Raw genomic sequence first — 15777 nt, forward strand, 5'->3', positions numbered from 1 at the left:
TGTTTTGCTTTTATTTGCATGTGGGTTCTTGACTTCATTAACGTTAATAATGGGTATAGGGCAGATAGGTTTTTAGTCTGTCACCTGAGGGCAATTTATGTGGTAACTTTCTCAGAGGTGAAGGAATGGACTTAAATGACTTATTGATCCTTCAGATCTTTTTTAATGAAAAAAATACATAATAAGGCTTAGATATGTGTGGTTTATGGTTATTTTTTTTGAAGGCTAAAGAGAATTAACAAAGAACCAGCAGGCTGTTGATGTATGAATTGAACATCAGTACCTGGATAATTTAGTTACACATTGGCAGATCTAGACACTTGTCTACAAGTACTACCCAATCCTCCTAAAAAACGTAAGACATTTTACATTAGGCTTTTCAGTGTAATTTTAATGTAGGATAGTTTTTTAAAGCAATGAACCTGCATTGAGTTTTTTGTGTTTTGACACTTAAAAGTTCTTGATGTTTACATAATAAGATTTTTCTTATGTGAGGTAGCTGCTGTTTTAAAGGAGAGCCAAGACATTTTGTTAGGAATTCCTACTTTCTAGCTTTTAGTGTAAGTTCAAAGATTTAAGCTGTAGTGTTAAATAGGAAACTTTAAATATTTCATCTTAGTTTGTTGTGGTTTTGTGATTTTGTTGTATTTAATAACCAAAGGAACATTCCCCATTAAATCAGTAATAGTAAAATTTTTCAAAGTGGGGGAAAGACTTTTTTTTTTTTTTAAAGAAAAGTTACTACTTTAAAATATGACTTAGGAATAACCATACTAATTACATTAAGCGTTTTGAGTGATCATGGAAAACAATAAAAAATTTTAGCACTTTAGTCCTTTTCTGTGAATGCAGTTTTACTCATAAGAAAGTAGAATTTATTCTGGAAAATATAATTTACAGTGCTAAACCTGATTTTGTTGTGTGTGAATATATTATATGCTAACTTTTTGTAAAATGTTATTCTACATGAAGATATCACTTTGGGCAATCATGGTATATATAACTACTAACTTGATTTTATTTATGGATCTAAGAACCTCTCATTGACTATTCAGATTTCAAAGCAGACAACTTCTTGAATTGTTTACATAACTTTTGCCTGAAAGATTTAGGTTCTGCTTTCTAATAGTGAAACTAATATATATGGTGGCCAGAGTGTAATATATGCTAATACTTTGGCATGGGAGATATTTATCATGAGTTTTTACTATTAAAAAATGTTATACATTTGCCTACTAGTTTTATAAATGATGTTGCCTTCAGAATTTGTGTGAAGGTATAAAACTCAAAATATCATGTATCTGTTGTGCAATGGAAAGTCTTGTCATCATTAGATATGAGTTCGTGATTACCTATATTCTGAATACTGATGATTAGAGAAACTGTATTCTGTTGCTCTTAAAAAGAGACCCACACACAACAAAAAGAATGCTATTTGAGTCACTCTTAAGGCTGAGGGCTGTGGTGTGCAATTATCTTTAGGGTCTTCCACCAGCAGTGCCTCTTATTAACATGTGAAACTTTTAAGTCTCTCAATGTTAAAGAAACTGGACATGTGTTTTCTACGTATTATTTTTATTAGAAATCAGAAAGTAGTATGCTTAGTTTCTTTTTCCTATAGTAACATTTTACAAAAGAGCTTCTAGGCAGGTATTTTATTCTCAAATTGATCTCAAACTGGATGTAAAAATTTAAATCCTTTTTGAATTTATTTTTTTAATAGTGGTGTAAGAATTCTGGCTGCTATTATTAGTTGTTATTCTTTATTTTCTGGGTAGAAGCTATCTGAAAAATCCAGTTTCTGTCCCGGTGTAACAAAATGTAGTTCCTTGGTTGTTTTTCTTTAAATGTTTTATAATGTTTTGAATACATAAACCTCCTTCTTCATTGGACAACTTGAAGGCTTTCATTGCTTTAAAAGTTTAAATTTTAATGTATACATTACTTTGACAGTTCCCTCAACTTTGAGATGCACTTATCACTGTGCTTGAAAAAGACAATACTGAAGATTGTACTATGAAATTTACTGAATAATTTTCATAAATTATTTATCAAATGAGAGATTTTTAGATTTTTGTATTCTGCTTAGTTAAAAAAAAAGGTAGCTAAAAAGAGAGGCTAGTAAGTTTGATGCTATTCTTGCCAAACAAACTCAGCCAAAATCTTTAAAGTAACAAATGGGAAAAGGATAACTAATCGTTCTGCATCTGAGTACATTTTCCAATATGTCAGAAAGAAACTTCTGAATTGAAATCTTGACTGTATTGAATCTGTCAAGGTACACAGCGGTGCCTTTGTAAATGTTCATTATCTATCTTATTTAATCAGGTAATAAGTGGTGTGATATAGCAGAGCTTAAGAATAGAACTCAATTATCACTTTTTGTGAACAAGTTGGAATTGTCATGTTACTGTGTAATTGATTTGCTTTAAAATGAACAATAAATTTAATAAAATAAAACATTGTCTTGTTTTTTATCTATTTATTATTTATATCACTTATATTTCATATAAGAAATCATGCCTAGTTTTTTTGGGTGCTTACTCTTATTAAGTAACATGATATTTTTGCCATGTTAGTGTCAGTCTCTTTTGATCAATTGAGACAGGAGCTTACTTTTTTTAAAAAAAAGGTAAAAACCTTTATTGATTATACCAACTAGTTTTATCAGAAAATAGAGATCTAAAATAATTCTAGAAGTAAATCTACAAGAGCTTTAATTTGTGATACATTAAAGATTTCAAATTATTTAGTAGATCAAACTAATATTCATCGTTCGCTGTGGTAAACTTAATTGTCTAGTTCTGAGCAGGTTAATTTAAAAAAAATTTTTTTTTTTAGTTAGCCTGAAGAGATATCTTGAAAATTAAGTTTTAACAAATGGCATTAGTTAAAAGTAAGCACTGTTCATTTTTAAAATAATCTAAAAAACCTTTGATCTTGAAAGAGTAAGGCAAATTTGTTTTTTCCCCCCCATTTTTTTTTTTTTTTTTTTTTTTTTATACCAGGGCCACAGCCATCTCTGGGAGTTAGTTTTGGAACGCCATTCGGCTCAGGTATTGGCACTGGCTTGCAATCAAGTGGCTTAGGTTCTTCAAACCTTGGAGGTACACTTTAACTTTTCTCATATTTCATTGAACTATTATATATTTTACTTGATACTAGCCTGTAAAAAAGTTTCTACAAGGATCTGCTGCTGTTTTGGAAGTTAAGGCTCCATCTGGCAAAAACAATTCTCCAAGTATAACCATTGCTTTCTAGTGTTAGATATGGAAGCATTCCATATTTTGTGAATAATAAATATAAAAATATTAAAATTAAGGGCTAGGGATGTATATATTTTCCAACCAATATACTGAAATAGGAACTTGAGAATTACTTAGTTCTAAGAAATTTATTTTTAATTAAAATGGTAAAAATTGGTAGTCTTTGTATTAGTTTAAAGTTCAGACTACTTCTGGATGACATACATTCTAATCATCTTTTTTCTGAAAGAGTACTTATATGGGGAAATTGTTATAAATCAAACAGCTCAACTTCTCTTCATTTCTAGGCACTTTTGGCATATTTGCCTGTACATGTATACTTGTATATATAAGCAATTAAGCTTATTTTTAATAGTTTCACTAGGTAACTCTAGTAAGGTAAGTCCTTTGCAAAATCATTATGCTAAATAACAGATGCATTCACAATCTTCAGGATGTGTAATTGAAAGCTGGTTTTATTTAGACGAGCAGATTATAATGTAAAGAATTAGTTCCTTTATTTCCACTAAAATGTAAGTTGGGAGGTCTATAAGCTATTTTTATTATTTATTTAACATGTATTTTTTAATATGTATATAGAGTCTGTTCTATATTAGCAATTTCCAGAATCATGGGAAACACCATAATTCCAATGATCTAGAATCATATTTGCTATCATATTTCTTAAGAATTACAGGCAGTGATACTATTAAACTCAATATTATAAATAAATAAATAACCTATTGCAAAGTAACCTAAAAAGAAGTTGAGCATTTCTTCATTTATAAAGCACTTTTAGGAGGGTGGAAATTAGTTATCAAGTACTTAGAATCTCTTCAGGACTTTTGATAATGAAAAATATTTCATTTTTTAAATTGTGAAAATAGTCAAGAGGAAAACAAAATCTTCCCAGCCCCAGCTTCTCATTGTTTCACTGGCTAGTAGTATGGAGTAGATTTAAAGTGGTTGACTGTTATGTAGTTTGCAAAGTTTTTCAGTTCTTAATTAATCAAAAATGCCTTGGTAACTAGCGGAGGAAGATTACCTTGTAGTACTTAGTGTTTACATGGTTGTGTTTGTCATGCTTACTTATGAATTTTTTTTTTTTTTTTTTTTTACAAAGCAAAATACTCCTAAAGTAGAAATGTTTTATAACTGTTTGACTAAGATCATTCTTGAATGGTCAATAAAATTTGTAGCACATTTGGGAAGGAAAATACTAATATCTTATTTTTTTATGGCCCTGTTTTTAAAAAATTATTGATGGATTATAAACATCTAAATAGACACAGATGTTTTATTTCAGAATTAATCTCATTATTCTAAAAGTCTTATGCAAAAGAGTAAATAGATTTTCTTAATAAGGCCATGTTTTTCAACACTGTATTTATTAGACCTTTGATAGTTTTCAGTTTTATTTGCCAATATCCTTTAACCTGTGTTTTATGTACCATTGTATATTTCTCTATTATCCTTCCACTAGGATTTGGAACTAGCTCTGGTTTTGGATGCAGCACCACAGGGGCCTCCACATTTGGATTTGGAACAACAAATAAACCCTCAGGAAGTCTTAGTGCAGGTTTGTGTTTTTCTACCTGAATTTCAGGCAAATTTAAAGGTGCAGATTACTTAATTTAAAAGTGTATTGTTATTTCCAATAACCCAAAAGGATCCCTGAATCAGTTTCTACCTCCTGAATAAAACATGTGTGCCTAACTAATTATTTACCTTTATCTGTCTTATAAATTAAAGGGCAGGTTTATAAAATATTTCTGATAAAACTTCTTAGTTTAAAAAAATCATTATATCCTTTCTTAACTAAGTAGAGATTCATTTGATCCTTGTGACTGACTTCATGATTAAACAGTTTTCTTCATTATTGCAAAAATGATCCTATCATTGTCAAAGTTTAACCCAGATTTTTATCATTATTTATCAGGAGAATGATTTCTATTCCAGAGATGTTCTTTAGTTATAAGTCCCCCTGATTTATTTAAGTCTTTCAAATGATGACTAATTTGACTCCTTGTTCATTTTTGAAATAGGTATAATCTTTTCACTCTTGTATGAAATTCCAAGTTCCATCTACTTTTGCATTAACTCTATTAATAGTGGCTTGTTTTAATGTGTAATCCTTAGGGATAAGTAATATGTCAAAAATAATGACAGTACTGTTAAAGATGAGTTTAAATCTGGGGAAGTGGAAGGAAGTTCCACTTAAGAGTATTTAAAATCAGCACTTCTAGCAGAGTAAGACAGTAGAATTCAGTGGTTTCAGGATTATAATCTAAATATTGTATTAGTTAACTAGGCAGTAGTAGTACGTGATCTCAGTTTTGCAAGGGCTCTTACAAAATCAAAGCAGTAAGTATTGTTCTTTGGTGCAATCATTGCCCTGGATGTTGTAGGTTGAGGCTTTCTTGAAGGACTTGAGATTGTAAGAGAGAGGTCCAGATGTTGTGAAAGTCTCTTCCACATGTTGATAAAATGTTTTTGGTGGGGCTGAGGGAGGAAGGCACCTTGACATACTTAATTAACAGAAAAATTTCTGGCAACTTGAAGTTTTCTATAGATTTCACTTATTTGTGCTAAGATTTCTCTTTTGGCCTGCATCTCTAATCATGTCTTTCATGGTGCCCTGTAGTTGTTAAATAAATTACCTTCCTATAACATTTCATGTTAGAAATGTAAGGCCTCAAGCTATTTGCTATTCTTATAAATTATGTATTCTTTCAGATAGAAATTTACCACTTTCCCCCATTTTTTTAATATTTGTTTTTGTGATTTAACTTCTGATTTAAATATTTTCTTCCCTAAACATAAGGCTTTGGCAGCTCAAGTACATCTGGGTTTAACTTCAGCAATCCTGGCATCACGGCATCAGCTGGTTTGACATTTGGGGTGTCCAATCCTGCCTCTGCAGGTTTTGGAACAGGAGGACAACTCCTTCAGTTGAAGAAACCTCCAGCTGGAAACAAAAGAGGAAAAAGATAAAACATATGGGGTGATGTGTTGAGAGAATCCATAGCAGCACGTTCATTCTATGAATCTATTTTTCTAATGATGCAGTAATTAATTGCATCCCGGGAGATTTCTAAAGTTTTGATATTTTTCCCTACTCTGGAATTTGAACTTTGTTCATTTTTGCCATACTAAACATCTTTTTTCTTGTGAATTTAAAACTTAGTTGTGTTTTTGTTGTTCTTGTTAAATTGGTCTCATAAGAAATGTTCTGATTACATCACTGATTGATAATGGTAAGAAACCATTAGCCTAAAACCTACTATCAGACCTAGTGTTAACATCAATGTTTTTGTGGTAAGTTTTACATTATGTGAATATATACACATGTGTTTCTTATACAGATGGTTGTGAACTCTAGGGCCTATACTAGAATCATTTTGTTCCTTGATAAAGGCCTTTTGAATTACACTGCAGGGCATCTTGTGAATATGTGTGTAAATATATACAGAATAATACACACACTTGTGTGTACATATAAAAAAATATATTTACGGACCTACAACTTTTGCCTCAGACTTTCCCCTTTTCTAAGGGTATTCAATTTTTCACCTTTTAAGCTTCATATCCTCAATGCTTGTAGAATGATGAGTACCAGGTTATTGAAGTTGTTTGCTTTAAAGACTTACTGAAATGGTTACTGGCTTAAATATTTGACCAACTAAATTTCATTGCCCACATTCTTTTTCATTTTTGTTTCTACCATAACCATTCACAGTTACTTGAAATAAGGAATGCTTTAAGACTAATCAAACAGGGGCGGCACCAGCCCCATATACCAGAGGTGGTGGGTTCAAACCCAGCCCCGGCCAAAAATGCAAAAAAAAAGGACTAATCAAACAGATTTTAATGACTTATTATCCTCTATAATATCCTCATTTGCTTCTATGAAAGTTTTTTTTTTTTTTTTTTTTTTTATCTGAAATGGACCTTCAGGAGCATTTTTGCACTCCAGACTGGCAGACTGGTGTTCTGGGGGCAAAGAGCTATTAAGCCAAATTGGTTCTATGCAGGTCAAGGATGTACTATTGCTTGAGTGAGAACTTTTCTAGCTATTCCAATACAGCGTTCTTTCTTATAGGGCTATTAGATATTGACACCAAATGGAGTGGCTTCTCAGCCTCTTAACGTCTTAAGTAAGTGCTTAATTTGGAATAGAGAAACAATATATTTTAAGAAAGAAAAAATATCCTTTGTAGCAACTATAAACTCTCCCATGTTATATCAGTGAACAGAGCTCCAGGTAATAATGCATAGGCATGTCCGGTCGCATCTGTATATTTGTCTATATTAGTATTAGTGACATTGAGTGGATCAAAAGGAAAACCCTTGGAAAGAGAACTGCCTTAGCTATGTATGACTTCAGAGAGAAACCATTAGGTAGAACTATTTATCTTTCAAGTACAGTTTTCAGATAGGATGTGAACATGGACTTTCCTTAAACATAGTTTAATTTTTTATATAAAAGGTTTTGTACATAATGTGCATTAGTGAAGATTTTCAGAATCATTTTCACCAGGATATCTTTTTTCTAAAATAGATATTACATACATACACACACCCATATGTTTTTAGTGTAATGTTAGTTGGGTTTAATTATAAAAGTGTTACCACATCTGTTTTATTTATCTGCATATAGCAATGATTGGTTTCTTTGAAGTTTTTGCGCCTTGATGCAAAAATAGGAAAATTATTTGTCTCTGAGCACTAAACTTGTCTTTACTTTTGCATATTTCTCTAATACTTCAGATCCAGATGGTGGGGGAAGTTAGGAAAAAGGTATAATTCTGTATTTTGAATTAATGTCAGAATTACATATGTAATTACAACAAACTTTTTTTAAAAGGACATTGCATTGTGCTGCAAAAATCTGAATATTTATATTTCTTGTTTTTTTTCTTTATATATTTTACATTTTAATATGTTGAACCACTGGAAATTTGTAACGGATTAATTTTGTGATAGGAGTTTAAATGTGTTGTCATTGTCTCCATTGTCTTCACTTTGTCCGGAGCCTATTATTATGGAAACAATAAAATTTATTATGTCATTTGCTTTGAATCTTTATAGTTGTCAGTAGTTCTTTATACATAATTTTCTTATTGCTCTTTTATTTTCTTTGGTTGGTTTTTAGTGTTTTCACTGATTTATACATGTTGTTCTTTTTTTGAAACAAAAGACTGAACACAAATAGTAAACTCGTTGTCACTTTTTCTTTTTTGAGGAGATGGGGTCTCACTCTGCTGCCTGGACTGGATTAAGTGGTACAATCATCGCCACTGCAGCCTTGAACTCCTGGGCTCAAACGATCTGTCTCCTACCTCAGCCTTCCAAGTAGTTGGACTTTAGGCACATACCACTGTGCCCAGATAGTTCTGTTTGTTCAGTTTTTTAGAGATGAGGGTCTCACTTTGTTGCCCAGGCTGATCTCGAACATCTCAAGTGAACTTCCCACCTCTTCCTCCTGAGTAGCTGTGATTACAGGCAAGAGCCAACATATCTGGTTTTATGTCACTTGCATTTATCATCTCAAAATTACAAAGCATTAAACATTTTTGTTATATAGAAGAATAGTAAAAAGCAAAAGTTCCTTTCAACTCTTAGGTCTTAATCCCAGCATCACCTCTAATGGTTTGGTGTGTGTATTTGCAGAACCTTTTAAAAAATGCCTTTTTCAATATATGTGTATAAATGCATGTTTTCTCCTGTCTCTTTTTCTTTTACATATTCTCTCATTCTGTAACATCTTATTCTCTCCTAGATCTCTTTTCCTTTTTAACAAATTAGGTTAAAACATCTGTGTTCTGTGACTTGATGTTTTTCCCCTTATTGGTATTTCATCACCATCTTTCTGTCAGTCCATATAGACTTACTTTTTACATACTATCCTTAGAATGGATGTATTATGATCTGTTCAACTATTCCCTGTTGATGGGCATTTAGATTCTTTTCACTATTTCATTTTGACAGGAAAAGTAGCAGTATCCTTGTATATTTTTGTGCTTATGTTTAATGTTTCTTTGGGGTTGATTCTGCAAGAGGAATTGCTGAGAAGTCATAAAATTTGTGTGTTTTAATATAAGGTTGCCTTCTCAAAATGCTATACAAATACACATTTCTACCAGTGTCTGAGTACCCATTTCCTGGCATTCTCTGGAAACCTTCCTCGTTGTTACCATTCCTAATAGTAAATCTTCGTGAGGTCAAGCTTACCATATTACGTACTTGCACTCTAATGTAATTGCATGATGTATCCTTTGTCCATCTTTGTATCAGGCTATTTGGGGGGGGGTCCTTCATTTGTAGGAGCTCTATAGAGAATGTATATTAATATTTTTCCTATGAGGTATGTCTATAAAATCAATTGGGTTCAGAACCCTACCTTGACCCTGTGTGATTATGGGCAAGTCACTTAGCTTACATTTAATAATACATTCTAACTTAAAGCACTTGTGTCGCAGCCACTATGGCCCTGGTCTCGATCACTGCAGGAAGGAAACAGGCGTGAGGCGGATTAGAAGTACAAGCTTGCAGGAGGCGGGCTAATCTTGATTGCAGGGTAGCCCCGAGCAGCCTCCGCAGTAGCCTTTTATTGAGACAGTACAAGACAGGTGAGGGGAGTATTAGACAATGACAATGTGCCTAAGGATCGCTATGGGCTGGGCTCTTTCTCTCAAGGAGCACCTGCAGATGAATTGCCCAAGGGTCCGCCTCCCAGCTGCAAATCATCTTCTCAGAGGACACCTGGCTCGTGGCATCCTCTACACACTTGGATATCATTACCCGTGATACTTTACATCATTAACTGTTCTTGCACCAATACTTCACTGAATTAATCATTGTAGAAAGATGCTTTATTTTGGACCTGATAGGAAAGCTGCCATATCTACTTTTTTTTATTTGTTTTTGTGTGGTTATTCTAGCTGTTTTGTTTTGAGACAGTCTTACTCTGTTTCCCAGACTAGAGTGCCATGGCGTCACAGATCACAGCAACCTCAAACTTTTGGGCCCAAGTGATCCGCCTGCCTCAGCCTCCCAAGTAGCTGGGACTACAGGTGCCCACCACAGTGCCCAGCTAGTTGTTGTGTTTGGTAAAGACAGGGTCTTGCTCTAGCTTAGGCTCTACACCCATCTTGGCCTCCAAAAGTGCAAGGATTACAGGCATGAGCCACTGCGCCCACTCTTCTTTTTTTTTAAGTGGAGACAGGATCTTACTATTGCTTAAGCTAGTCTGGAACTCCTAAACTCAAGCAATCCTACCTCAGCCTCCCAGAGTGTTAGGATTACAGGCATGAACCACTGAGCCTGGCTGGTTATTCTATTCTTTAAGATGAACTTTATTACAAATTTTATTAAGTTTTAAAAAACCTGTTTGGATTTTAGTGGATTTACACCAATGAAATATATTAATGCTATGTTCTGGGGAGACTAGACATCTTAATGTGTATGGCATGGTATATGCATTTGTTAAGTCTTTTATTCCTTTAGCAAGATATTTATTAGATTCTTGTTTGCTTTTTTTCTTAACAGCATCTTGATTTTATTTCTGAGTACAGATTCTTACCCTGTAGTAGGTATAAGGTCATTTGCATTATTATAAATGCAAATTAACTGTCCTTTTAGATAATACAGTAAGCCCAAGTTAATGTCCTACAAATCTCAAATAGTATTTTTTGTAAGGGGGGGATTTGAACAGTGTCTTCAGAAGTATTGTAATGTGATATTTGTTTTGTGAAATAGTTGGGTTTGAGTGGTCTGTTAGAAGGTATTGGGCTTTGGCATTCCCTTTTCTGCATCACATGCCTTAGCTTCTTACTGTGAATACGCCCAGCTGCCCTGCACACAGCAACACAGGCATCTTAGATGACATGACCCTGGCTAAGTCATCCTGCTGGGGTTTGGACTCAGATCTGGTTAATTCAAAGCATGATGTCATAACTGCCTGTTTGTGATACAGGAATAGCACACTGAAAATAAAAGTGCCCTACAAAGGAACTGAAGATACTATGTCAAACAATTTATGTGAAGGTAATTGCAAGTATGTAATAGACTATAGATCAGAGCCAGGTAAGGTAAGTACCAAGGGCTCTGGTATTTAAAAAGAAGTAGAAGAACGTCTAGGATTTAAAGGTGATTATGAAGAAGCAAGGTTTGCACTTGCGCGGCCTATTTTCACCTTTTCCTACCTTTTCCCTATAAAGAGGTTTATGGAGAAAAGCCAGTATTCCTACCAAGTGGGGGTGGGAGGGCCTGCCCACCTTAGAAAAGGTGATGGAGCAGTTTTAACCGTTTCAGTCTTAGGAACTGTCAAAGAGAAGCTTAACGAGAAAGGCTTTCCAGGAAGTTTTGAATTTCTCCTCTAACTTAAAAGAGCACTGTATGCTCAGATCAGGTGAAACTAGATCTTTCTCTTGCTGGGACAGAGAAACTTCAACTGGTCCTTTGAAAACCCTAAGAGAGCCAAGGAAATGAGCCAGAACAAAGAAGAGCAGCAGACAGGAAAAAGTGGGGATTGCTGAAGAAGTTGGTTGTGGCCCAGAATGTTTTTTGCCTTTTTCTATTCATTGGATCTAATGCATTTTTTTTCTCTTCTATTTGTTCTGTTTGTCAATAAAAATAAAAAACCTACCAGGCTCACAAAGTTTGCTGTGCTCAAGAGTGTGCTATAAATTTAACTTGCATAGAATTCCATTCTTATCATTCCCCACCCCTCTTTTAGTTCCCTGGTAGCAAATCAATTTAATTTGGTAAATGTTCCTTAATCATTTGTTGTGTGTGAGCTGCTGCTGGCAACTTGGGAGGATACAAATATAGGTAGGATATAGTCTGTGTTCAATAACATTAGCTAATGCTTAGTTCTAAGTAGACACAAAGACCTACTCTTTTTTTTTATTGTTAAATCATAGCTGTGTACATTTGTGCAATCAAAGGATGTGCTGGTTTCATATACAATCTGAAATATTCTCATAAAACTGTTCAACGTAGCCTTCATGGCATTTTCTTATTGTATGTAGACATTTGTATTCTGCATTTAGTAGGTTTCGCCTGTACCCATTCTAAGATGCACTGTAGGTGTGGCCCCAGCCATTACCCTCCCTCCACCTTAACCTCCCCACTCCCTTCCCCTCCCTTGGCCCTGTCCCCATATTCTTGAGCTATAGTTGGGTTATAGCCTTCATATGAAAGCTTTAAATTAGCTTCATAGTAGGGCTGACTACTCTTATGAGCTTTCCTTGTATTAACTCCTTTAAACCTCAATCCTATGAACTGGGAACTATTATTCCTTTTTTACAGATTAGAAAACTGGTGCAGAGAAGTTAAATATCTTTTAATAGTTACTCAACTCCTAGGTGGATGAACCAGAAATCGGATTCCAGGCTTTTAACTCTTAGTATATGCAATTACAATATAAAATGGGTTTTCTCATTACGTGATATACTCAAGATAAAAGGAAAATTTGTGAGTGCATGAGAAAAACAACTTAGGGCAACGGTTCTCAACCTGTGAGTGGTGACCCCTTTGCGACAATGAAAATACATCCTACATATCAGATATTTACATTATGATTCATGACAGTAGCAAAATTATAGTTATGAAGTAGCAATGAAAATTGTTTTATGGTTGGGAGTCACCACAACATGAAGAACTGTATTAAAGGGTCGTGGCATTAGGAGGCATTAGGAAGGTTGAGAACCACTGGCTTAGGGGAATCAAAAAAACAGCATTGAGCAATGAATATGAATATATTTATGTTTTGTGAAGTATTTACAATTTTATTTTTTTCCGAGAGTAAAATACCAGAAATTGTATTTACAATTTTAAAGAATAATATCTTTAACCCTAAATTTGAAAAAGAGTTTTAAAATAAAAAGAAAATAATACTTCACTTTCTGGAGAAGGTTCCTGTTAAGTTTCCTTTCATCCTGGTGATGTATATAGGTTGAATGTTATCTGTAGCATGTTTCAGAGTTTGAACTTTGGGGAATTTGGGAATATTTGCATATACTTAATGACAGATCCTGGGGATGGGACCCAAATCTCAATGTGAAATTCATTTGTTTATATACCTTACACACATAGCCCGAAGGTAATTCTATACAATATTTTAAATCATTTTTGCGCATGAAACTATGTATTGACTGAGACCTATCCCATGAGGTCAGATGTGGAATTTTCCACTTGTGATTGCATTTCAGTGCTCAAGTTTTGGACTTTGGAGCATTTTGAATTAGGGATTCTCAACCTATGTTTGCATTCTAGCTCCTGGGAACAAGGACAGAGGGAAGAGAAGAACCCTCTCCTTTTAAGAGTATGCTCTGGAAGTTACATTTTTCACTTCTGTTCACATCGCATTGGCCAAAACCTAACTCTGGTAGCTAGAGGTAGGGCTGGGAATGTCTTTTGGTAGGTGTCCAGCACTCAGACTCAGCTAAACTCCTACTGGTAAAGAAATGGGAGCATTTACCTGAGGGACAATTTGCTGGGCCTTGGCTCATCTCCTGAGCAGGGGCAGTCCCATTCAAGGCTATGATTATTGACAGCCACCAATGCTAGTGCCCCACCTTCTTCACACTTACTTCATTTTGGCTTCCAAGATCTCACCTTACTTTCTTATTAACTCAACTCTGTGTTTTGAAAATTGTACTTATCATTTTCAGGTGTTTTATAGTGGAACTCTTTTAAGAGTCTACTACAGATACAGCTTTAAACAGAAGGCCTCATGTATGACTTAAAGTTGACAATGGGACTTGTTTTGTGTTTTTATAGGTGCATTAATAAAGTTTTTTTCAAATCATTATTTACATCTTCCCTATTAGCTAAACAGGAATTGATTTAAAGAATGATGATTTTCTTTTATATAAATTAGCCAAAGCCAATAATTGTTGAGCTTGGAATAAGCCATAATATGCTTATTTTTCTGGTCTCAAGAATTTCTTCTGCTCCTATATGCTGTGTTTTATTTCCAGTTGGTTTAGAATTAGGGATACTCTACTTTATAAATCCTGTGCCATCTGATGGTAACAAACCAACCAGCAGCATTTGGCAAGTCATTCTGGCATGGTTTAGAGGCAGTGCTATTTGCATAAAAATGGTAGCCACAGGTCAGGCGCAGTGGCTCACACCTCCAATCCCAGCACTTGGGAGGCTGAGGTAGGTGGATTGCCTGACCTCTAAGGTTTAAGACCAGCCTGAGCCAGAGCGAGACCTCATCTCTAAAAACAGCTGGGCGTTGTGGCAGGTGCCTGTAGTCCCAGCTACTTTGTGAGCCTGAGGCAAGAGAATCACTTGAGCCCAAGAGTTTGAGGTTGCTGTGAGCTATGATGCCACAGCATTCTGCTGCATGCAACAAAGTCAGATTCTTGTCTCCAAACAAAAAAGGTAGGCACTATCCATGTGTGGCTACTGAGAATTTGAAATATGGCAAGTGTGATTGACATACTGAACTTTTAAAGGCAATCATTTAAATTTAAAAACTAACTAGATACTGGGCAACATTTACGTGTGTTTGGAACAACTTAGGTATATGAGTCTACCCTTTCAGTTGTAGATTGTATGAAATCAAAATGCAAATTGAGTAATTAGTTTCAAGGAAATTTAGCATCCAAAGTGAAAATTGTTTAGTTATAAAATTCACACTGGATTTCAACTTAGCAATGAAACATTTTGTTAATATTTTTATATTGATGTGTTGAAATACTGAGTTAAAGAAAATATTTTTTAAATTAGTTTTACATGTTTCTTTTACTTGTTTGAATGGGGTTAGTATAAAATTCAAAGTATATGTATGGCTCACGTTGTATTTCTGTTGGATAGTGCCGCATTAGATGGAGCTAACCATGGTCCTAGGATCAAAGATGGCTTATACACCTACAAGAGAAATAAATGTCAAATACTTAATTTGCTTCTTTTTTTCTTTTATGTCAATTGTTATGAGAGAGAATACCCAGAAAACGTGAGGTCTCAGAGAACAGAGGTCTTCTCAAGGAGGGCCCAAGGACACATTGGCAAGGTCCTCCCTGTGGTGACTCAACTCTTAGGGATTATAGTAATTTAACTTCCTGGGACTTGGAAACTAATGCTTGCTTCCACTTCTGTAAAAGCTTGAGCCTGCTTTTCCAGCTTGATTCAAACTGACCGGTGAGAAAGGTACCCTTGGGCCGCCGGAATTTTTGACTAGAGAGAAAAAGTAGAAGACCAAGCCAATTGGAGAGCAAGGCCATTTTGGACTCTACTCTGCCGTCACTCCGCTGGCTGGAATAAAACCCGTCTTCTTTTAAACTTGGTGCTCGGGTGTTCTTTCTTTCCATTGGGCCTCATCTTCCTGCAACATTTCACACAGCCTCCTACCTGGTATTCCTGCTTTCCTTATCTCTATCTTTGTTCATCTTCAAAGTTCTTAAATAGTTATCTCTCATAATGCAGATAGGATCATGTCAAGCCCATCCTCATTGGTGCTCTTTATTCCAAATTCCTTAGCATAACTTACAAGGTGTCTTGCAGTCTGGCCTCT

At 34.7% G+C, this 15777-nt stretch overlaps 1 protein-coding gene across 4 annotated transcripts in view; it reads left to right on the forward strand.

Moving 5' to 3' along the window:
- NUP58 (nucleoporin 58) overlaps positions 1-15777 on the forward strand; it is a 46216-nt gene that overhangs the window by 29418 nt on the left and 1021 nt on the right. For 2 of the 4 annotated variants that reach the window (XM_053563495.1, XM_053563497.1), the window contains 3 exons: positions 3009-3107; positions 4729-4824; positions 6070-8316. In XM_053563495.1, coding sequence (XP_053419470.1) covers positions 3009-3107; positions 4729-4824; positions 6070-6239 — 365 coding nt within the window. In that variant the 3' untranslated portion in view covers positions 6240-8316. Of the gene's footprint in view, positions 1-3008; positions 3108-4728; positions 4825-6069; positions 8317-15777 lie in introns of those variants that run through there. The other 2 variants (XM_053563499.1, XM_053563498.1) reach the window with 2 other exon arrangements.

The sequence above is a fragment of the Nycticebus coucang genome, chromosome 15 (assembly GCF_027406575.1).
Source record: "Nycticebus coucang isolate mNycCou1 chromosome 15, mNycCou1.pri, whole genome shotgun sequence".
NCBI lineage: Eukaryota > Metazoa > Chordata > Mammalia > Primates > Lorisidae > Nycticebus > Nycticebus coucang.